A 24,996-nucleotide genomic window follows, 5' to 3' on the forward strand; every position below is an offset into this window, starting at 1 on the left:
AGAATATATGCTGTCCCTCTTCTCCCAGGCAGTGAATAAGTAAAGCATGCTTTCTAGCAGCAGAAATCTTCCCTTGGTCAGCAGCAATAATGCAATGTTCAAACATACGAATCCAAGCAGTAAAAGGTATGGTAGGCTCACAGGGTTTGGAAGAAAAGGTGCAGGCTGCTGCAGAGGTAGAAGAGCCATCCTTGTGCTATTTGTTATGTTTTGGGTAGCCGAGGATGAGTAGAGTATAACAGTGCTTTATTAGCAGGCTCATGCAGCCATTACACAACAGTAACTTTCACTTTTAAGCTACCAGTAAGTATGCACGGTATAAGTAGGAGCACAGTTACATCTACGGGCCATTTGCATCAACACCACACCAATTAACACTACATAAAACATCAGAGTCTATGACAGAACTAATCCTGTTTAGCTAACCTCATTCACTGGGGTTCCCTGCACCACGAATCAGACACTAGAGGACCAGGTCCCTCTAGGGCTAACACTTTACTGGGCCTTGTTGTACCCAGGCTCAATGGGAACAATCAGTCGATCAGAACACCAGCAGCCAAAGAGGAAGATCCACCCCTTTCCAAACACTTTATGGAAGTGTGTTAGAAAATGGTCATTAAACCTCTTGGCCAATAACCTGAGTATGCAAATACTTAAACTAGATTAAGCTCACTCCCAGCTGAGCTTTTGCTGTAAATGTCTGGAGAAAAGGTGTTTTTGCTAAATTATAAGTTAAGTTGCTGTACCAATAAAAATAATACAGTATCTAGTAGAGATACGTGTGTGGACTTTCTCAGCAAGTCCAGTCGCTTAAGACTTATCAATGTGTCATACTGTATATCATTAACTTTGTAAGTGAAAACCATAGACAACGAAAAGAATGAAATAACTTGGTGCCAGCCGTTCTTAAAAATGGTTACTGAATAGCAAAGGTACCACTAGTATAGGATCCATTATCCAGATACTCTTTATCCAGAAAGCTCCAAATTAAGGGAAGGACATCTCCCATAGACTCCATTTTAATTAAATAATTTACATTTTAAAAAAGTATTTCCCTTTTCTCTGAAATAATAATACAGTACCTTTAATTTGATCCCAACTACGATATAATTAATTCTTACTGGAGGTAAAACAATCCTATTGGGTTTAATTAATGTTTAAATTATTTTTAGAATATTTTTAGAAGGTATGGAGATCCTTTATCTGGGAAACCCCAGGTCCTGAGCATTCTGGATAACAGGACCCATACCTGTACCTTGGTACACTTGATGGCTCAGGCAATAGATTCAGCAAGACAACATCAGGCAGCATATAGTACTCACACACCTAGCCAGGTTAGAGATGGGATTGACGCAACAGTGCCCCCTTTAGTTTTGTCAGGGGGGAATGCGTCACTCCCACAGGGCATAAATTACTGAAACAAGACTTCCTGAGCAGTAGGGTCCCCTACAGTTACAATTTTCAGTGGCAAATAATACATTACTCTCACTGACATGATGTCAGTGGGATTAGTTGATGTAAGGAATGTATGGGGGGGGCATTGAACTGAATTATTCAATGACCTGGGACCCCAGCCCTGGTATTCTTAAAGATACATTGTTCATAAGCTAACAGCCCAGGTCCCATTTATATGCAAGACATCCTCCATGTACCTCTATATAAAGTTGATATATGAAAGGCAAAGTTTTGCCCTGCTCCTGTGAAATACTTGCCACCTTAACCATGGATGATATCAGAAGTGTACATGGTGGATGCTACTGGGAAGTAGTGTCATGTGGTTGTTTAATTTACCAAGCCATCAAAGTAATTGTGAATGAAGTCTAAACATTGCTGGTGATGGGAGCACAGAATTAAAATATCCCTGTCAATACTAGTGCACAATCAGTCCTGGACTGGGAGTCAAAATAGGCCCTGCCATTCCACGTACACAGAGGCCCAAACAGCCCCCTACCAGGCCACTATATGGTAACTTTCTATAGAACCATACAGCAGCCCCTCTGGAATTTGCCAGAACCCACAGATTGCCAGTCCGGGCCTGTGCACAATGGGGAATGCCAGTACTATATTTGGAAGAAGGAATGGATTAATCACCAGGGAACGACAATTTGTTAATCACCAGCCTGGGGTATGAGGTAAGTCTTTACAACACTGCGGGGTACCTAACAAATTGCCATCTCTCAGTTATTGACCATCTTCTCCTTTAAACCTTCCCACCGACATCAAGAGCTTTCTGGCTGGACGGTTCCTGGATTCCTGTTTTTGAGCACTCTGCCTGCCATGTTCAATCCTGCCTGCTCCTGGATTCCTGATGATCTCTATTCTGCCTGACTTTTACCTGTATGTCCTGCCTGCTCCTGGATTCCTGTTGCTCATAATTTTTCTATCTGTTTCCATCACTGTTAAAGTCACAGAAATATGATTAGGAGAGGGCCTGAATAGAAAGCAGAGTAATAAAAAGTAGTAAAAACAATAAATGTGTAGCCTTATAGAGCATTTGTTTTTTAGATGGGGTCAATGACTCACATTTGAAAGCTGAAAATAGTCAAATATGAAGTAAAAACTATAAAAAAAGAAAAAAAAAGAACAATTGAAAAGTTGCTTAGGATGAGCTATTCTTTAATATAGACAAACATTTTAAAACACTTAAATGTCATGGATAATATTTAGTATAAGCGGCATCATTTCACTGAAGTCAAAATGGGGTTAAATTTGACCCAAAAGTTGTTCTGCCATTCCTTTAAGTGGTAGGCAGTTTGAGAAAGTGTATGTTCTATACAAGTAATAACTGCTCCGTTTATTGGATCTTATCCACTGTTTATGATTATATGATTTAAATTGTAAAATGGAAAGGCTGGTTTCTTAGGGTGGGGAGTACAAGTAACCATTGTAAAATGACCAGAACCAATTTATTTCTCAAGTGAGACTGACAGCATAGTTACCAAGCTGGTTACCGTTCAATTTCTGCTGAACTATAACTCAAACAAGCTCCTCTCTCTGTTAGTTTTCTGGGTTTTAGTTGTACTGCATCCAAGTTAAACTATTTGGACTCCCCTGTATATGAAGAACTCACAGGCAGCGGTTCCACACAAAACTGTCCTTCACTATAACATACGGTGAATAAAGAGCCATTCATTCAGTCTAAGAGACAGCTCGGGTATTTCCGCCAAGTGCCGAAGCTTGGCTCGCCCCGTTTCGGCAGTTTTCGTGTTACTGGGTAGCGCCATTTTGTTGCTGAGTGAAGTGAGTCGCTGGCGGTGCTGTTTAATATTGGACGAGAGCACTGTCCGAATCGGTAATGGACGGGTGAGTATTTCCAGCAAATTATGGCCGAATATCAGTTCTGAAAATAGTGTTTTTTTCGGCCTAATGAGATCGGCGTTTGTGTGCGTGATACGGCAGGTGGCGGGGGGAGGTTCGGGCATTATGTGTTATGGGACTGGCGGGTGACGGGGGTCGGGATTGTAAATGTTAGAATATGATATGAAAATGATATGAAATGGATATAATGTGCGGGGAAAGCGCGCGGAAGGCGGGGACAGGCCTCTCCGTTTGCAAGTGATGACTTCTGCTCATTGGGCTGTCACTCTTATGTGTCCGGCATCATTACATAGGCACCCAGTCGCACCCAGACATTCCCAGTCGCACCCAGTCATTCCGGGCACCTTTTGTGGTTTGTAGGGGTGGGTGGGGGAGATGTGATATGGCGGTGGCGGCGGCCTGAGTCTTTGTTTTGATGATGTATAATTGCTAGGTAAGGCGGCGGCGGCGGCAGGTAGGACAGGATTGTGGTTGTGAGAAGTGAGTCTTTGTTCCCGCGGCCTGTCTGTCACCGCTCTGTTTGTCTCCAGGAATATGGTGTTTGGGTGTTTGTAGGCTCCCTGTCCATGTGCCTGAGTTCTGTGCAAAGTTGAGTGTGACTGGGACAAATGTGGCGGAGAAGGGAGAGCTTTGTGTGCTGTGGAGACAAACAGGCAATTGAGTTTTCAGCCATATGGAAAGCAGCCTTTTGTGTTTGGCAGGAATCCCAGGAAGGCAGTGGGCACATCCCAGCAGCTCTTGTGTTGCTCCGTCCTGCTCATTGTACCCAGGGCTCAGCTAAACACTTGTGTGCCCATTGCAGCCAGCTCCTCGGTGCCTCTCTCACATATAACATAAACATTTCCACTGAGCTGTGTAGGACTTCGATATACTTTTACATTCACACATTTTTGTTTCACATTTTGTCATTAGCCCTTTGGAAGAGATGAGCCTTTTTGAGAAATAAAAATGGGTGCAGGTGTACGCTTCACTAATCTGGATAGAGGCGTATTTGTACACACACACGAGAGAATGACAGCAGGGCCTGGAATCAACACTCGGCTGTCCGTTAAAAAGATGAACGCTGGATCCATTTAAAGAAAGCAATCAATTACAGTGTATTGTAAAAGTGCCACATCTGACTAGATTCACTCTGCAAATGAACAGCTTATTGATGATTTGGTCACCCAAGTGGCTAGACAAATATGGCTGAGCTTATTGTCCATCCCTCAAGCAAGTGGATAGAAGGGGGGGGGGCACATGCAAACCCAGCAGACCACATCCACAGCCCCAGGCCGCAAGGCAGAATATGATTAGATCGATGCCACATAAGTCACCATATGGTGGAAAAGAGAAAACGCTCACTCTTAGCTAATGTGTATAGGCACATTTGGATATAGAGCCCACAGATGGCTTATTTATGGCCCACCATTGGCAGATGTGAGCTATCTGCCAGCTTGACAGATTCAATTTATAATATGCAATTTGTTTCCCACAGGTACCAAATACAATTGATCTGTTTATTTGGGCCAATGCCCTGAACAAGCAGATCCAAATTGCAGCTCTTTTCAAATCCAGTCATCATGCCATCATCCTCCACTTGAGTTTTGCAGCAAAGTTCAGTGTATTGGACCGATTATTAACAACAACTGCTACTGTCGGACATTTTTAATGTGATCAAACCAGTTGCAATCTTATCGCCGCTGCTGGATGGTCTGTGAAAAACTACCCCCAGAGTAGCTAAACTGTCCAAATAATTTTGAGCCATCAAGCAATTCTTTTATGGCATACCTGTGCAGTTCTAACCTAAAATTCAACAGTTTATGTATACAGTTGTACTTAAGGCTGGGATAGGTCATGATATGAGTTCAGTGAAGAATGCGGCTTAACCAAATACAAGCCCTAAATAGCATATGTGTTTGCACATAATTCAAAGTTGTCAATTTACTTTAAGGGAATGTCAACCCAAAAATCAATGTTTGCCTATTGAAAGAAAACATAATTCTAAGCAACTTTGCAAAATACATTCATTACATTTTTGGGGGTTTTAAAGGGGTTTTTCACCTTCCAAACACTTTTTCAGTTTAATTGTTTTCAGATTGTTCATCAGAAATAAAGACTTTTTTCATTTACTTTCCATTTTTTACGGTTTCTCCAAAATCTAAATTTAAAGGGGCTGTATGGTCAAAAATATTAATCCCCCTTTGGCTTTGGGGAGTGAATATAAGGTTTTTTTCAAATTGCAAATAATTATTTTTTATTAGCCATTTTTTAGTTGCTGACAGCACAATCATATCCCCCACATACCTGCTCATGCTTCAGCAGCGCTCAAAACCGTCACCGCCAGTGGCCGCCTCTTCTTCTTGGCCCGCCTGCCTCTTCTGCTAGTCCCGCCCGCTAGTCTTAAAGGAAAATCAACCTGTGGGGGGAAAAAACCCCACCCCAGGTAGCCCTCCCTCCTCCCCCCCCAGGCTAACTACCCCCCCCCCCCGGGAGATGCCTCATACTCCATACTTACTCCTTGGCGCAGACTCTTCCAGCGAAGTTCCACGCATCCATCTTCCTGCTCCTCAGTAATCTGATTGAGAGATCGGCAATTTCTGTGTAATTCCACGCATGCGCAGTTGTTGCAACCCAGCCATTCAACAGAGGACTGCTTATTTGTATTACTACCTCTTTGGTTTGCTTCTTCAGAAAAAGTAACTTGTCAAAATCAGGACATGAAACAGAAAGCTGAAAATATGTTCAGCTCCAGCCCTAATGATAGCACTCTTGGCTTAAATCTTGTTTCTCTTGTAAAAGATGTGGTCTGTCACACACATATATGTATATATAGAGGTATGGGACCTGTTATCCAGAATGCTCGGGACCTGTTATCCAGAATGCTCGGGACCTGGTGTTTTCCGGATAATGGATCTTTCCGTAATTTGGGTCTTCATGCCTTAAGTCTACTAGAAATTCATTTAAACATTAAATAAACCCAATAGGCTGGTTTTGCTTCCAGTAAGGATTAATTATATCTTAGTTGGGATCAAGTACAAGCTACTGTTTTATTATTACAGTGAAAAAGGAAATCATTTTTAAAAATTTGGTTTATTTGGATAAAATGGAGACTATGGGAGACAGCCATTCCATAATTCGGAGCTTTCTGGATATCGGGTTTCCGGATAAGGGTTCCTATACCTGTGTATGTGTATATATATATATATATATATACACACACACACACACACACACACACATATTCTCTCTATAAATATATATAGAGAGAGATGGATATATATATATATATATATATATATATATATATATATATATATATAAATACACTCTCTCTCTCTCTCTATAAAAAAAAAAACCATATACCGTACAGTGTATAAATATATAAAAACATTTTTTTTCTTTGCAGGATAATCTATAATAAGCTGACTGTACTTTCAAAAAAATTGGACTTTTTTTTTTCCGCAAAGCTATATCTGTTGTGCATGGTGTTAAAAATATTCTGTTGACATTGTTCCACTACTTTATTGTAGATCTGTGGTGTGTTTTGTATTGAAAACACTGTGGTGTTTGCAATAACATTTCATTTTATTTTTTAGGATTGTCACTGATGTGCCAGTTGGCATTAAGGTATGATTTCTCTGTTCTTTAGTACAGTAACAACTGGCCATGTTCATGTTGGGTCCCCAACCTTTTTTCTAACTGTGAGCCACATTCAAATGTAAATGGCATTGGGGAGCAACATAAGCACGCAAAAGTCCCTGGGGATGCCAAATGAAGGCTGTGATTGACTATTTTGTAGCCTCTGTGTGGACTGGCAGCCCAGAGTATCTGTTTGGCAGTACATCTGTTTTTTATGCAAAGAAAACTTGCCTCCAAACCAGGAATTAAAAAATAAGTACCTGTTTTGAGGCCACTGGGAGCAACATCCAAGGGGTTGCTGAGCAACACGTTGGGGATCACTGAACCAGAGCATCCAGCATCATTACATATTCTTTTTAGTCATACATCAGGACTACCTTTATAGTAGAACAGTTTGGGAAGACTTGGTATAATATTATGCCTGATATTTCTAGCCTATTCCAAATGTCCAGATGGTGATAGTCTTGAACAAAACAAAATAAATGTTATTGTCATGTAGGTATTATGCACAAAAGTCATATATTCTTTTAAAGCATGCATAATGATGGTATCCATTATCAGGGCGGGAATTAGGGATAGGCAGAAGAGGCACCTAAGGCACAACAAGAGGGGAGCGCTGGGCAGGTACCGGTCTTCTGCCTACCCCTACTCCATGTACACTGCTCCCCTCCGGTGCTTTCCCCTCCCATCCGATGCTTTCCCCTACCCTCCAGCGTTCTCTCTTGCCCCCTTCTGCACATGCGTGCACACACTGCGTTCGGGGGTGTGCTTGCACGGAGGGAAGCAAGCATGGGGGGGGGAGCGCGGTGGCCAGCCGAGTTGCCTAGGGCGTCCGGTCAGCTTGGCACGGCACTGTCCATTATTATAATATTTTCTGTTTATTGTTTTCTGGTTTATGTATAGTATTTTCCTTGTGCCAAGATTCTATTATAAAAGAGCATGCACCCCCTCATTGTAAGTTTGTGAGAATAGTTGTAGTCACCCTCAAACTTCATTAAAGGAAACATATAGGATGAGTGAAATCCCCTAATCTTGTAGGCAGTAATTAATTATATATAGTGCTGGTTTCAAATTAGCTAAAAAAGATTAATTACAAATGGCTCCTATATTGGAACTCCCCATAGATCTGCTACTGTCCCTGTCCGTATTTCAAATGAGGGGAACCACAGTAGGAGGGGAATAGCCAATTACAGCCCTGCAATCACATAAGTAAAGACAGGTTTCGGTTCCCAGGTCATCCTAGCTTCTGATTGGTTCCAATCCTACAGTGCAATGTGCAGAGTGCCGCCAAATCCCCTGAACAGCAGGAAGTGGAACAGATGTGCGGGACTAGTGGGGCTTTGGGAGAAAGTTCCAATAAAGCAGCCAAAAACACTTCAAATACTTTTTAAAATGACTTTGTAAGTACCTTATATTTCTTAAATATTGCCCATGGTTTTTTTTTTTTAGAGAGGATCAGACGAGTTACTTTCTGGAAGTGTGCTTAATGGGCCAAGCTCCAATATGAGCAGTGTAGTTGTAACTGGTAAGTGTTTATTTTTTCTATACAGGTATGGGACCTGTTATCCAGAATGCTTGGGACCTGTGATTTTCTGGATAGCAGATCTCTCTGTAATTTGAATCTCTGTACCTTAATTTTACTTTATAATAATTTAAATATTAAATAGAATTGTTTTTACTCCAGTAAGGATGAATTGTGTCTAAAGGTCCCCATAGACTCGACAATTCTTCTTTGGTGAACGACCGATTTCAGTGCAGTCTGACCAATCCGTCAAGTTATTGTGTGGTTAGTGGGATTCGAACGATCGTACATCTTAGAATTTTTCAGCCGTCATCTGTCAGAAAATTGATCGGCCAGGTTCAAAAATCTTTATCGGTCCCAGTGCAATCTGTCTATGTTTGCAGGGCCAAGCAGACAGCTACTCTTCAGTTTTGCTGGCAATATTGCCTGAAATGGTCTTTTTAGTTGATGGACACTGTACACTGTACATTTAAAAGATCATTTTGAGATAATCATGGTCTCACCACTGTACACTGTACATTTAAACGATCATTTTGAGATAATCATGGTCTCACGATAACGATTGGATCTTTTAAAAATCTTTATATCTATGGCCAGCTTTAGTTGAAATCAAGTACAATGTACCGTTTTATTATTACAGAGAGAAAGGTAATCATTTTAAAAAAAAATTGTTACTTGATTATAATGGAGTCTATGGGAGATGGCCTTCCCGTAATTTGTAGCTTTCTGGATAACGGATATATATATATATATATATATATATATATATATATATATATATATATATATATATATATATATATATATATATATATATATATATATATAACCAATCCCATACCTGTACCTTTATGTATGAATGATAATAATAAAGAATACCAGAGCCTTGTTACTGAAGGGACATAATAATATTGGATTGAGAGATAAGGTTTGAAGGCATTCTGTCCTTAATGTCACCTTCTCATACAGGCTAGTGTGATGTGTGACTTACTTCCAATAGAAGGGTCTTAGCATCTTGTTAAAAAAGTGGTTCAACTTTAAGTTAACATTTAGTATGTTATAGTATGGCCAATTCTAAGCAACTTTTCAAATGGCCTTTGTTTTTGTTTTTTTGTTGTTTTCTTTTTTATAATTTTTTAATTATTTGCCTCCTTCTGACGCTTTCCAGCTTCCAAATTGGGGGTCACTGACCCCATCTACAAAACAAATGCTCCACAATGTATTGTTATTGCTACTCTTTATTACTCATCTTTTTATTCAAGCCCTCTCCTATTCATGTCCAGTCTTTTATTCAAATCAATGTATGGTCACAATGGCAACTAGATTGCTGAAATGGCAATCTCGATAGCTACTGAATAAAATGCTAAATAACCCAAAAACCACACATAATAAAAACTGAAAACCAATTGCAAATTGTTTTAGAATATCACCCTCTGCATCATACTAAAAGTTAATTTAAAGGCAAACAACCACTTTAAAATAGAGGGAAAATGGATTGTACAAAATACTCCCTCTTCCACAAAAAAAAAAAACTAGGTGGAAACTTGAGAGCGAGGACTTTTTGGGTAATTATCTGTGCTATGTTAGAAAGGAAGAGTAAGCTTATAGAGATTAATGCATAGCTAATAGATTGTGCAGGGGGAAGGGGATTTAGGTTTTTGAATAACTGGGCTGATTTTTTCATCAGCTGTACCTCCATGATAATTATGCAGTTTTTTGGCTGGGGAGAGGAAAGATATAAGGTTGGTTGTGATTTTAAATTTGGCATGGGAAGGAGAGAAAGTAATTCTGTAAAAGGTAGGTTAGATGAGAAAAGTGTGGGTATGCATCTGCATGCCAAAATCCGCTTAGTGAGCTTGCAATCATGCCACTGCAGTGTCTCTGGGTGCAGACACAGACCACAGATGCGAGTGGAGGGGCTGTTTTTTGGAGAGGAGGAAAAATTCTACAAGTGCTGTAAACAGCAGTCGGCTTATATAGTTGTCAATGGTCCATTCTCTACCTAGAGTAGGGTTCTCAGTGAGAATCTGTATTGGGTCCACCCTAATTTGTTATGTAAAAACTTGGTGGTGCATACAGGAATCCCACTGGCCATAATGTATTATTATATTCTGACATTGGGAGTAAGAAGTGAATTTCCAATATCCAATATCAACAGATGTTACAGGCAAAGAGGAATTGCTCAAATTAGACTTCAAGGCTACTGAATATTCTTCATAAAAGATTTAAGTGGAGAACTACGATTAATATGTGGTTGAAAACTCTATTGAAAAGGCTAAGGACATGGCAATATATGTAAGGTAAAGGTGGGGAAAACTAAACCAAATATTAGAGATCTACCATTTATAACCAGTATTAATTGTTCAAATGCAGTCAGGGAGATCATAAAATATCAGTCATATTATTATTTTGTGTTAAGCTGGTCATACTGTATATGTGCAGATTTTGTTCTTTGTGCGACGAACACTAATTTGTTTCAGTCTAATAATCTACCATTAACCATTTAGATTAAAATAAGTAGGAAAAAGAACAAATCGGAGAATGTTCTGGCCATTAATTGGCAGACAATAATCGTATGAAAGTTATGTCTGACAAATATTATTGACAGTCACCCATTGATATTGTCAGCTAGGCAATACATGCAGAGATCATATTGGTAGCCGATATAACGATATACATTTTTTAACCTGTCCGATTGACTGAAAGACCGATTGCCATGGTTCGAAAAATGGGACACTCGTCACACAGTCCAAAAATCGTACAAATAATCTTCTCGTACAACAATATCAAGAATAGCTGTTTAATACAATCCAAAATTAACTAAAGTATTGTCTTTAGAAAAAGAATTGCTTCTGCAATATCCTCCTTCATACAAGCTCTTAAATCTGATTTGATTATTTTCAGTGCTTCTATATAAAGTTATTAGGAGTTGGCGACTCCAAATAACCCAAAATTGCTCACGAGTCAGACTCCACAGCTCTGGTATTTTCTTTTGATTTTCCTCGAAACAGCTATCACCTGGCCCTCCAAAAAGAAGCCATTTTTCTCTGTAGGCTCATTCATGTAAGTCCCGAATACTGAGTTTTGTAAAGTCTTGCATTTAGGACCCATAAAAATTAAAGCTGTTGAGAATATGTAGAGCCTTTTGTTAGGTGGTAAATGGGATTCAAACCTATAGTGTAGAATTATTTCAGATGATTATGACATTGTAAAGCATCCATTTATTGCTACTGTAATCACGTAGTCCAAGGTCATTTTTCGTGGATGATGACATTCACAGGTGTAGTTATGCCCATGAACAGAGGCCTACATTTTTTACATTTGCAATTTTTTAAAGAAATAAAGGAATTTGTTACCCTGTAAGAGCAAAATTGGTAAATGTATTTCCCTGTTTTATTTTTTTTTACATTTCTGTCTATAGGGGTAACGATAGACCATGAATTATAGTTACCTACAGCACAAGATTATGTATTGTATTGCTCTTAAATGTTTATATTCTATATTGATGCATTTGCTTTCCCTTTTTTTAAACACCCATTGGTTTAAACCTTACTGGAACAGTAAATTAAATAGAATTATGCATATAAAAGGTGGATGTATATGTCAATTGGAAGAGATCTTAGGATTTCCAGGAGGCTAGTATAGCATACATATAAGTGCTTATGTAATGGGCTATTTTAAACGGCATACTGTCCACTTAAAATAATAGTTATTTGAATAATGATCCACATGTTTATATTAATGTGACTTTATAGGAAAATTTATTTTTTCTTTTTGTTCTGTCATCTGTAACACGTCTCTAGTTTTGTTTTAGTTGGGTATTCCCTGCTGGAAAGTGTGTAATCTAATCAAACCCTCTTCCCCTGGGAGAAGGTTTGGAGTCCTTACTTGTGAACATATAAATAGTCTTAATAATAAAAAGAACATTATTAAAATTTCATTTCAGCCAATGGTAATGATAATAAAAAATTTAAAGGAGATGATAAAATGGAAGCCGCACCATCAAGAGTCCTACATATTAGAAAACTTCCTGGGGAAGTGACTGAAACAGAAGTTATTGCTTTGGGCTTACCTTTTGGAAAAGTCACCAATATTCTCATGCTTAAAGGAAAAAATCAGGTACTTTCTATTATTTTTTGTTGTTACATTGCTAATGAATGTATCTACTGATAAAAGTTTTCACAGAACCAAAACGTTTAACACCATTGTAGTAATAAAACTGTCTTAACAATTGTGATATTACTCGCATACCTCCCAGTATTCATAATTAAGAAAACATTTTTTGGCATATGAAGCTGTGTGTAAGAAAGAAGGTACTTCAGTCATCCGTGATTACAGATCTATAAATATACTCTTATTGATGGACAGTTGAACAAGTGGATGAGGTTCACAAGCAAGTAAAATTTAAAAAGAATGTAATGCCACTCCTCATAATTTAAAGTAGGAGCTTTTGAGACATCAAACTTTTTTTGGGGTGTGACACTAGCTACTAAGATGTTTTCAGTTGATTTTTGTTGGTCAAAACTCATATTTTCGGGTCAATGTATTATACCCTGACCCTGGAAATAGCTTGAATCCAAGATACACCATCTAAAACCTGTCAAGGTCATATAGGAGTCAATGGTAGAGGTCCCTCGAACCATTTGACGATGTTAATAGCCTACATGATGTTCGATTTTTTTTCGGATGGTTTTGCCTGAAAACTGGATCAAAACTCTTAGAATCGGGTTTTTCCCATTCAAGTTCTTTCGTAAATAAGATACCATTCGAGTTGTGAGTTCATTGGAGGTATAAAAAAACTCTAACATTCGACCTTTGATCAATAACCCCCTTAGAGAAAGTAGTATGTGTTTCTTTCCCATCTGAATGCAGCATATTTCTGTATTGCAGGCATTTTTGGAATTAGCCACTGAAGAGGCAGCCTCCACCATGGTCAATTATTACACCACCATAACTCCTCATTTGCGCAATCAGCCTATCTATATTCAATATTCTAACCACAAAGAACTTAAGACAGACAGTGCTCTAAATCAGGTATATGTTAATTTAATGTTTATGAATCAAAGTCTGGTGGAAATAAACTGAATCCTTTGCTTTGAAAATGTCACCCAAGCCTTTTTTTTCTGTAACTTTTATTCACTTTTTTTTCTGCTATGTTTACATTACTTACAAGCTTAAAGACTTGCAAAATCCTTCTTCTGTATATGAATAGGGATGGGCGAATTGTTTCGCCGGTAAAATGTCGCCCATAGACTTGTATGGCATTGTGCGTCAAAATAAAAAGACGCTCGTCAAAAAACAATTTTTTTGACGCCCATAGACTTTATTGGGTGTCAGCGTCATTTCGCCGGCGGCAAATTTTTGGCGAAGCGAAACAGGTAAAATTCGCCCATCCCTATATATGAAGAACTGTAGTTGGTTTTTATAGGTAATGAGGTTTTGCATTGTGCAAAGTGCTGCTGCTGTGCTGTGATGTGCATTATACCCTTAAAGGGGTGGTTCACTTTTAAAGTAACTTTTATTATGTTATAGAATGGACAATTCTAAGCAACTGTTCGATTGGTTTTCATTATTTCTTTTTTTATAGTTTAATAGTGATAGTTTAATAGTGATGTGCCTTTTTCTTCTAACTCTTTGCAGCTTTCAAATGGGTGTCGCTGCCTCCCTTCTAAAAAAACGAATGCTCTGTAATGCTACAAATGTATAGTTATTGTTACTTTTTATTACTGATCCTTCTATTCAGGCCCTCTCCTATTCATATTCCAGTCTCTTCTTCAAATAAATGCATGGTTGCAAGGGTAATTTGGACCCTAGTTACCAGATTGCCTAAGATGCAAATTGAAATCTGCTGAATAAAAAGCTAAATAACTCAAAAACCTTAAGTAATAAAAAATGAAAACCAATTACAAATTGTCTCAGAATATCACTCTCTATAGCATACTAAAAGTTATCTCAAAGGCAAACAACCCCTTAATACCATGTAAGAAACAAGTGGTTTCAACTGTTCAGAGCAATTAAAGACATTTTGATTATCTGAAACCTTTATCAGCTTTGATTAATGTGTCCGTTACTTAACATTTCATGTCAGAAAGTTATTTCTGCCAGTCAGGAAAAATAAGATAAATTAAAAAAAACTACTGAGAATCATTTAGGATTTTTTAGTTTGATATTTTACAAATGCAAAGGTTGCATTTTTAGAAGCAGCATGATGATTTCTCTTTATCAATGAAATCTCAACTGTGACTTTCGACAGAAAATGTCCTAGTTTGGTGTCCTATTATGTTCCAAAAGCTGGGTCGCCGATCATGGAAAATGAGGTTATAATTTCATAAAATGGCATCTGCACTGTAGACGTTCATATGTATGTGCAGTAGAAAAATATTTTTCCCTTTCTTGACCAAGAAATATTGAAATGATACAAATATATCTGGTAAGGCCTTGGCATTAAGCCAACGCATAAAAAGCAAATCTATATACATTTTGGCTGTTTGTCCAGACCTGACCCATTACATTTGTATCAACTCCTCTCCTCAAGCCAACAGGTGGTGGACAGAAGGAAAAATATTTCTTTACTGTGTATGATCATTAACAGCCTGAAAGCTTCTGTCAGCGCACAGTTTATTACGTTAACATTTCCTTTTCCAAAGTTTCCAGAATAGCTCTGGGAATATAGATGAGATTGGCTGACAGCTTGCAGATGTTCTCTTCAACATCATTTATTATAAATATGGACCCCAAAAATTATTGGAAATAATGCTTATGTATTTGGATAGAACACCAGTATGTTTGTTTCCAGAAATTAATACTGATCCATGGAAAAAAAACTTGGGGGTTGTATTCATGGGTAGTGGTGTCTAACATATTTGGATAACATCTGTTGCTAGGTATTCTGGATAATAGACCCTGTTACAGTATCTTATTTTTACTTTTGTTTTAGCAAAGGCTAATTTTAAAACACTTATGGATCTGTCAGCATTTGATTACTGTATGCTCCACAAAAGTAGCTCCAATTGTCTACCCTTTGAGGACTCGCTGCAGTTGTGGCACACTTCCACAACTGTCACTACAAGCTTGCACCTGTGTTGGAACCAAGTGCAGATTATTTCATTTGTTTTATTTCCACTACTTTCCAGAGTGACATTTTTTTTCCAGCGGTAAGGGTAGATGGCAGGTGACTCTTCGAGTTTTGATACTGCTTATAATCTGTTGACGTTGCAGTTTTGTTTTTCTTGCCTCTGAATCTGTCATTTATATTTGCAGCGTGCCCAGGCAGTTCTGCAGGCTGTTACAGCAGTACAGACATCCAATTCCACTGTGACTGGTACTGCTGCAAATGACAATACAGTGTCTTCAGCACAAAGTCCAGTGCTTCGAATAATCATTGATAATATGTACTATCCCGTGACTCTTGATGTCTTACACCAGGTTTGTACAAGCACAACCTTTTTTTTTAAATAGTGTGCTAGGTATTAACGATATAACATTTGTTAAGTAACCCAAGTCTGTTTTTTAAATAGATATTTTCAAAGTTTGGCACCGTGTTGAAGATTATTACATTTACAAAAAATAATCAGTTTCAAGCTCTTCTGCAATATGGTGAACCTGTTAATGCGCAACAAGCAAAGCTCGTAAGTAGAAAAAATTTTAATGTGTGTATCTATACATATATTTTGCTCTCGAGGAAGGTCCCAGGGAGAACAGAAACATTAACTTAATTCGCACTTTTTCTTTTTTATTGCGACCCTCGAGTACTCCCCCACCCAGTGTTAAATTTGTTTATCGTGTCACCTGGGTATGAGCTATTGTAAGATTTTCATTTTCTGTGTGTGTGTTTATTTATAAATAGTGTGTGTGGGTGCATGTGTGCGTATATATACGTTCTGCTACTATTTCATTCACATAGTTGTGTGTGTTCATAATTCATAGACCCGTTTTTGAACTTATTTTTAAATTAGTTTTCATTTTTCTCACAGGCTCTAGATGGACAAAATATTTATAATGCATGCTGTACCCTGCGGATTGATTTTTCTAAACTGGTCAATTTGAATGTTAAGTACAATAATGATAAAAGTCGTGACTACACTCGTCCTGATCTTCCTTCTGGAGATGGGCAGCCTGCACTGGATCCAGCTATTGCTGCTGCTTTTGCAAAGGAAACATCACTTCTAGGTAATGCTTGTTGGCTTTTTTAGGGGACCACATAAAATACATTTTAGATGTGATGTCAATTATTGTTTCAATAACCACACTTGAAAAGGTTGTTAAATTGGGCCCTTTGATTCTGTATCTAAGAGCTAGTTGCAATACAAATGTTTTAACCTGCATCCTTTTATTGAATTTCTGGACTTTTTGTGAAAACCACTAACTTTAGCAAAGAATTGGAGGGTTACTGGTTTTCTTTAGGGTTATGGTACTGCTTGGAGCAGTGATAAAGCAATGTTATTTGAAATGTCAAAACTATTGAGCATGAAAAGATGAATGCGCATTTTACATATGTATATTCTTCAACCATTTGAGATACGTTTACTTTTTTCCTGAGGGCTAGTGGAAGAATATGTACTGTAAACTGCACAGTTTAATTTGATTTCTAGAAATAACCGATGAATTGAATTTCAGCAGTCATGTTTACCCATGTTTTGGCTCTAAAATATCCTACAATATCCTAAAATATAAACTTTAAAAAATACAATGTGCCATAATTAATTTAATGTGTAATTACAAAAAATAATGTAACCTTTGTAAAATGTAACTAGTCACCTTGAAGTTGTAGCCCATTTATACCAGTGCTTTGTTACTTTTATAAGGTTACTCCTTTATGACTACTAGTATCCTTATATTTAAAATCGGTTGTAGATTAAAATTGACTTGCAGGTGAAGTCAGGGGTAAACTGATGAAAATTGTAGCCTTTGACTGAAATGGGACATCGGAAAGTTAAATTATAAAGAGGTTGCCAGTCAACTTTTTTATAAATTGTTTGCTTGTTCCATTAAGTTTTTATATTAATTGCTTACCTTTTCAGCTGTTCCTGGTGCATTGAGTCCGCTGGGGATTCCAAATGCTGCAGCAGCTGCGGCAGCTGCAGCTGCCAGCCGTGTTGGTATGCATGGAGTCTCTACTGGTGGCAATACGGTGCTTCTTGTAAGCAATTTAAATGAAGAGGTTAGTGAAACAATTCAGTGTGAGCCTTTTTGGGTACAGAGAATTGTGCCCTTCTCCATTTTTATTAGTCCTGTTTTTGCTAAACTTGATTTTATTTTGTTTTCAACATTCTTTCTTCCTTCATTTCTCAATATCGGGGATACTTCTTTGTAGTCTTTAAACTTTTCAATTCTGGTAACCCATGAATGGTACATGGTGAACATATGAAAAAAAAAGTCTATACTAGACTGCCTTTGAGTACCTAGTTTTAGACGTTATTCTTTTGAATAGATGTTTACATATAAATGAGGCAAGTTTGATTCCTTTAGTTTATTTTTGCTTACCTACATCCTATAATTTGCTCTTCCATTCCATGCTACATGTTTTTTTAAATGGCAATCCATTTGTGACAACTACTCTAATACATGTTTCTTTCAAGGTTCTACCAAAGATATTGATGAAGCTTTCTTCCTATCTTTAGTAAACTTCTATTCTTTGTAATATAACTGGGCATCCTTTTACTTTTCTTATTTCTATCTAAAACCTTTTCTCTCAATACTGTAATTTTACTCTTACTCCTTTCTATATGTCTGTCTTTGGCTGTGTATAACTGGTGTGAAATATGGGAAGCTTGATGAGAATGCATTTTCTGATGGCTGTTTATTATTTAAATTTTTTGCCTGTTAGAATATTTCAAAGGTCAAGTTGTTGCTATATTACATACATTGCTAGACATCATATTCCTATTTGTCTAGCTTCTCTCCTATTTGTTGTTTTTGTTTTATGATCTTGCATGTTTTGAATAAGAAGTCTTGCCATCTTTGTAAGACCTTCCCATGCATTTCAAAACCAGCCAGCCGGTAAAATGTAAAACTCAAATTTTCTTCTGCGTGCTTTCCCATCTCAAGAGACAATACAGTAATGTTCTCCAATATGAATGTGATTTTCCCATTTTTGTCTTAGAACATTATTTTATTCAGTTTTTCTTGTACAGTACATAAACCAATCATATTCTGACCAGACTCCTGCATTTCCCCTGTACTGACCTTTATTTTATTTTATTTTCTCCCAATTTTTTTCCGTTCTGCATCATTGTCTTCTTTCTTCTTTACATCCTTTTCCTCATGTGGTGTTTTTGTTGTCCAAAACCGCTTTCCTATTGCCCCCACTTTTGTCTGTTTTCCACCTTCCCTTACCCCTGTGTTCATGCTTTTGTGCTTGAACAATATGTTCCTCGGACCAACTTGCCCCAATTAACTGCCTTGAACCATGATCCATGACCACCTTCACCATTCTACGGGAACCACCCTTCGTTATGGATGATCTGTTCATCTCCGCTCTTCCTCGACTCTTCTCTCTTCTTGTCTTACGCTGCTTGCTCTTCTCTCCTTCTAAAGATGGTTTCGCCCCAAAGTCTGTTTACCCTCTTCGGTATGTTATTGTTAGCACTATAAATTATTAATTTCGTTTTTTTATTTCACTTAAGTTCTTATTTGTAGCTAGCAGTTTGGCTTAATATTTTATATATTTTTATTATTTTTATTTCTGTTGATTTATGTATTTTAATTTTTTCCTTTGGCTTTTTTTCTGCTTTTTTTTTTTCTTAACTCACCATAGACTCATTGTATTAATGCATGATCATTTGTTTTGCATGATCTTTACTTTGTCATTCACATAGCTTTGAGGGTATATCAAATATATTCTATCCAAATTTCACTGTTCAAAATCTTGGTCCGCTTTTCATACTCGTGAGTGTCAGGATTGTTTGAATTGTAATGTTAAGACTGATTGGGTCATTTGAACTTTTAATTGTACTTCTTTTATTTTATTTTTATGCATATTATTTTTTCCACATTGCTTTTCTGAACCTGAAAAAAGGTGTTTATGGAGATGTGCAACGTGTGAAAATTCTGTACAATAAGAAAGATAGTGCCCTTATACAAATGGCAGATGGGAACCAGTCACAGCTTGGTAAGATTTATTCATAATTTAACCAACCACAATTATATAATACACAATACAGTATTTTATAAAGTCCAAATTGAACCTCCATTTTTTTTCAGTTTAATTACATATCGTGAATACTTAATGGAAATCCAGCATTAAAGCAAACTGTAATGATTTGCTTCTTTTAACAGACAAAGCAACAAAAGATCTTAGACCTAGGGTGTTTTTAAATTACAGTGACAGGTCACTCTGTCACCACCACTTCTGCCTGTGTGTCATTAGCTTTAGGAAGGAAGTATTGATTAAATAATGTAATGTAATTGTGTTTGGGGGGAGGGGTATGTTTGCTTTTTTCAAAGTCAAGTAAGAAAAAAAGCCACCCTTTTTTTAACATTGTCTTATTTACTTTTGGGGGTGTGGAATGAGGGTGGTGTAGATCACCTAACTGACTAAATAGAATATATATTTATTGGTAGAAGTGAACTCTTTGGCTTTATATTTGTCTTATGCAACTACTAAAAAGTGGGACAGAAAATGACACATCAGCAATGTTTCATTAAATGAGTTTGTTCCTGAAAATAAACACCCTTATAAACAGGCCAGTTGAGAAGGATTATTATTTTAAAGATTAAAAAGGAAACATTTCCCTATGTAAAATAATGCCTGTACGAAATTTAAAGTGTTTTACCTTTAGAAACAATGTTAAAATGGTGTAAAATAAGCAGCATAGTTGTATGTGGATCTTTATATAGCTCTACTTTATATACAACACTGTATGTGTTTACAATATAGAAAGTACAAACTGTGACAAATATATTTATTTATAAATATATTTATTTATTGCACATGCTAATTAAAGATAGGAGGGGTTCCTGATGTTCAGCTTACATCTACTTATTAAGTTTGTTTTAGTCCTTACATGAAAATGAACACCATGAATTGCAATTTTGTAAATCATCCATTACACACACAGAGAACAACAAAAATTATGTAACAATGGTGTAAAACATGTAAAAAGTAATATAGCTTTAAGACAGGGGTGTCCACACTTTTGGCTCGCCGGGCCACATTGGAAAAAGAAAAATTGTCTGGGGCCACACATGAAATACGCAAACACGTTTGATTTGTAAAAGTAAAGGAAATACACAGAAAAGAACTACAATACCGGTTGGATAACCAGGTGGAGCTATACACTGGAATATGGGACACCTGGATATTAAATATACATATTATTATATTATTATTACTAACTGGGCAATGGGCAGAGTCCCCCTACTCCTATTTCCTCGGGAACCAAGCGTTTCAAGCTGGGCCGCATTCATATGCATCCTGGGCCGAATGTGGCCCTCGGGCCGCAGTTTGGACACCCCTGCTTTAAGAGCATGATGTTTGCATTGTTACATACAGTTTTTTTTTATACCCTTTATAAATATGGTCCTTAGTGTAGTGTCATACCGGTAATTACATTTAATATGACAGTGCTATTAAACATAATGTCTGGGCTTCAATATAATTGATGTATTTTCTTGAACTTTTTGTGAAGTATTTTTTGTGCAATTAGTAGTACAACATTTAAGACACTGGCTTTCCTCTCGTCCTCCATCCATTTCTAGTTAGTTCCCTAATATTTTATACTTTATAATTGTTCTATAAATAAATATACTGCTTATTTAAGGGTTTGGCCTTCTCAAGTCAGTAATTAAGCATCATTAGGAAGAGATATTCTACTCATATCAGGTTATGTTTGAAGGAATTAAAGGGGGTGTTCACCTTTAGACTAACTTTTCGTATGATATAGATGGAAATATTTTGAGAATTTCCAATTGGTTTTCATTTTTTATTATTTTTGGTTTTTGAGTTATTTAACTTTTTATTCAGGATCTCTCCAGATTGCTATTTCTGAAGCCTGGTTGCTAGGGTCCAACCCTAGTAACTATGCACAGTTTTGAATAAAATACTGGAATATGAATAGGGGATGACCTGAAAAGAAAGTTGAGTAATACAAAGTAGCAATAACAAAACATTTGGAGCTTTACAGAGCATTTGTTTTTAGATGGGGCCAGTGGCCCCCCATTTGAAAGCTGGAAATAATCAGAAGAAAAACTATAAAAAATGAATGAAAAAAAAAACCCATTGAAGCCCAATTGAAAAGTTGCTTAGAATTGGCTATTCTATATAATACTAAAAGTTTACTGAAAGTTGGACCACCCCTTTAAGCATTCACCCCTAATCCAAAGTGGCCTGCCTTCGTTATTCATTGTTGTGGGCCAGGCTGTGTGCTCACTTTATTGTAGACCTAAGGCTAAGGGTAAACTGTTCTGAGCTAGCTGAATGGGTAACACAGTTACCAGTGTAATTTTTTGTTTTCCAGTGAATTTTATCAACAGTACACTTTTCCCCCCTCATTTTAGCAATGAGTCATCTAAATGGACAAAAAATGTATGGAAAAATAATTCGGGTAACCCTGTCTAAGCATCAGACAGTCCAGCTACCTCGTGAAGGCCTTGATGACCAAGGGCTTACAAAAGACTTTAGCAACTCTCCATTGCATCGTTTTAAAAAGCCTGGTTCAAAGAACTTTCAGAATATATTCCCACCCTCTGCAACTCTCCATTTGTCTAATATACCGTAAGTAAACCTTTCACAGTTCTTCAATTAATACAAGAAATCTGCTAACTTTGTATTGGTTATAAGGGCTTTCTTTTGTTAACTGAATAATTCAATATACTTGTACAATCTGTAAACAAATCGTATAGACAAAGGATCTTAACATGGTAGAATATTAAGTTAATCCATGCAAAAGTATAAACAGTGCAAAGTGAAAAATATATCTGTCATAGGACAATAAAAATACAAGATATAGTAATAATGAAGCAGCTAATGTTTTAGGAGAATGAGTGGTATGAGGCAAAAAGCCATACTGACTAATGTTTTTAAAGTATATGAGGCATTTCATGAATCCTTCTCAAACACATGGTATGTAGTCTCACTGACATACACTGTATAAGTATAGGTATGTGATCCGCCATCTAGAAACCTGTTGTCCAGAAAGCTCCAAATTAGGGAAATGCCATCTCCCATAGACTCCATTTTCTCCAAATAATCCACATTTTTAAAAATGATTTCCTTTTTCTCTGTAGTAATAAAACAATACATTGTTCTTGATCCTAGCTAAGTTAAAAGTAAACGTTATTGAAAGCAAAGCCAGTCTATTGGGTTTACTTAATGTTTAAATAATTTTTATAGTAGAAAAAAAATGAAGATCCACAACTGCTCCAATACCTGTAATAAGAACAGTGTAATAATGTTCTTTCAAATAATCTAAAATGGAATCTAAAATGGAGGGTATTGATTCACATATGTATTTTTTTGTGTGTGTGTGTGCGTGCGTGCGTGCAAAGGCTGAAAGGTTAGCATATTTAAAAGCTTATAAGCCCTGTTAGGGCAGATGTTCATTGCAACATTGGATTGTATAATATATACTCTTGACTTTGAGAAAGGGCCTCGGGGAGGCCGAAACGTTAGTCCCATACAATAAATTTCTTTACTTTTTATAAGTCCTGAGAGTGTGGACCTTCAGTTGTTATGTGTATATGTGTGTATGTATGTATGTATGTATATATATATATATATATATATATATATATATATATATATATATATATATATATATATATATATCTCTATATATGTATGTATAAACCATTTTGAATATCTCTTTCAGACAAAATATCACAGAAGATGATTTGCGAACTCTCTTTACAAACACAGGGGGCAATGTCAAAGCATTCAAGTTTTTTCAGTAAGCCAATTATTATTTAATTATTATTAAATACATTGTTTTGAAGAATTAAAATCGAAAGGGTGCTGACTATTTTGTTTTCTTACCTCTGCCAGAGATCATAAAATGGCCCTACTTCAAATGTCTACAGTTGAAGAAGCGATACAAGCTTTGATTGACCTTCACAACTACAACATTGGAGATAATCACCATCTGAGAGTTTCATTTTCAAAGTCAACTATTTAAAAGACCGTTCATCAGGGTTTCTTTGCATTGTTAATTGTATTTTCACCAATAGACTGTTCAGGAAAGTGGGGACCAGAGTCTGATTAATTTTTCATGTTACCATTCCTTGGTTTGTCACATAAAATCATTCAGTGAAAGGCAGTGAACATTTAACTGCAGTTTGTCCCATAGGGAAAACATTTTCCTATTTTTTGAAGATTTTTTTTTTTAATACTCTTCAGACAACATGGACATGTGCCTTAAAGGAATAATAGTATTTCCAAAAATGTGGATAAAAATATCAAGGGCACATTGTTACATGTAAATGTAAACATTTACACCAGGAGGTGTGTAAAAAGGTTAAGCTTTGGTTCCTCCTGCTCAGAATTTCAGTCATTAGTCATTTGTTCATGTATATTAGTTCATATAAAAAATTATAACTACTAAATATAAATAAGTTCACGGAAATAATAAGTCATCAGCATTGCCCTTGTAAGTGTTAAAGATCTGTTCTGTACTGTCAATTATTATATTTCAGAAAGATGTTTGCCCCAATCATAAAAATTCAACCATTATGTGTGAACAATCTTAACCTTTTTGTACACACTCTTGTAAAACCATCTAAATGTTGCCATTACAGTAATGTCTTGTATGTGGCTGAATATTTTTCTCTAGTTTTTGAAGTAGACTGGTGTGCATTTAACTATATATTGCCATTTTTTATCCATTATTGGGAATATGGTTGTGAATTTCTGAGCATACACAGGCTGGTTTAGAGATTTCAGAAACTGATATGTGTATTTTACCATGAGTGAGCCTTTGACAAAAGCAGAAATTGTGGCAGTTTTTGAAAACTGACAGCCAGTTGGGACCAAAGTTTATGTGCCTTTAGTCTTAATTTACCTTGCATTGTAATATTCTGTTTTAATAAATATCTTCAAAATATTTTGTATTTAGAAACAAACCTGACTATAGACATGGCTCAGAATCTATAGGTTTCAGGCAGAGATCAGTTTATATGCCAAATGAACTGTGACTATTGTCTGTTAGGACAAGTACATTTTGAAATGAATGTATTTGTTTGAAAACCCATAGATTTGGTTATATGTGTAGGGAAATGCTCATGTATATTTTCTATTGGTTGAGTTTTTACATCATTAGAAATGTAAAATTCAGTATAGTTTGGAACTGGCACAATTAAAAATTAATTTTCTAACAAAGTTGGAAGGTTTGATGGTTGTTTGTTTTCATCTTGTGTACTCTGCTTACCTCTGTAGCATGCTCAATAAACTCTTCTGTAGCTCTGTATTCACATTTTCTGTCTTTCTCTGCTTCCTTTCTTTCTTCTGCTCTGTTCCTCTCCACTCTGCTTCTAAATTCACATTTCTCTGTCAGGGTGGGAAAAATATTTTTGCATTAATGTATAGTAAGCATAAAATAATC

The 24,996-nt window shown here is 36.7% G+C and overlaps 1 protein-coding gene across 3 annotated transcripts; it reads left to right on the forward strand.

The window, feature by feature from the left end:
• The first annotated feature begins 3,151 nt into the window (after positions 1-3,151).
• Positions 3,152-24,773, forward strand: LOC108714373 (polypyrimidine tract-binding protein 2). Of its 3 annotated transcripts, none has more exons than XM_018258543.2 (14): positions 3,152-3,303; positions 6,897-6,927; positions 8,389-8,464; positions 12,408-12,580; positions 13,352-13,495; positions 15,722-15,886; positions 15,979-16,089; positions 16,435-16,630; positions 17,482-17,621; positions 18,998-19,031; positions 19,479-19,571; positions 21,959-22,175; positions 23,272-23,349; positions 23,445-24,773. In XM_018258543.2, exons 1-14 carry the CDS (start codon positions 3,296-3,298, stop codon positions 23,572-23,574), a joined length of 1,596 nt encoding a protein of 531 aa, XP_018114032.1. In that variant the 5' UTR covers positions 3,152-3,295; the 3' UTR covers positions 23,575-24,773. The 3 variants fall into 3 exon arrangements, with proteins under 3 accessions (XP_018114032.1, XP_018114033.1, XP_041446462.1); XM_041590528.1 differs by lacking the exon at positions 3,152-3,303 and adding an exon at positions 3,733-3,751; XM_018258544.2 differs by lacking the exon at positions 6,897-6,927 and having other exon boundaries at positions 3,168-3,303.
• The last annotated feature ends 223 nt before the right edge of the window (positions 24,774-24,996 follow it).

This window comes from Xenopus laevis, chromosome 4L (genome assembly GCF_017654675.1).
Source record: "Xenopus laevis strain J_2021 chromosome 4L, Xenopus_laevis_v10.1, whole genome shotgun sequence".
Taxonomy (NCBI): Eukaryota; Metazoa; Chordata; class Amphibia; order Anura; family Pipidae; genus Xenopus; species Xenopus laevis.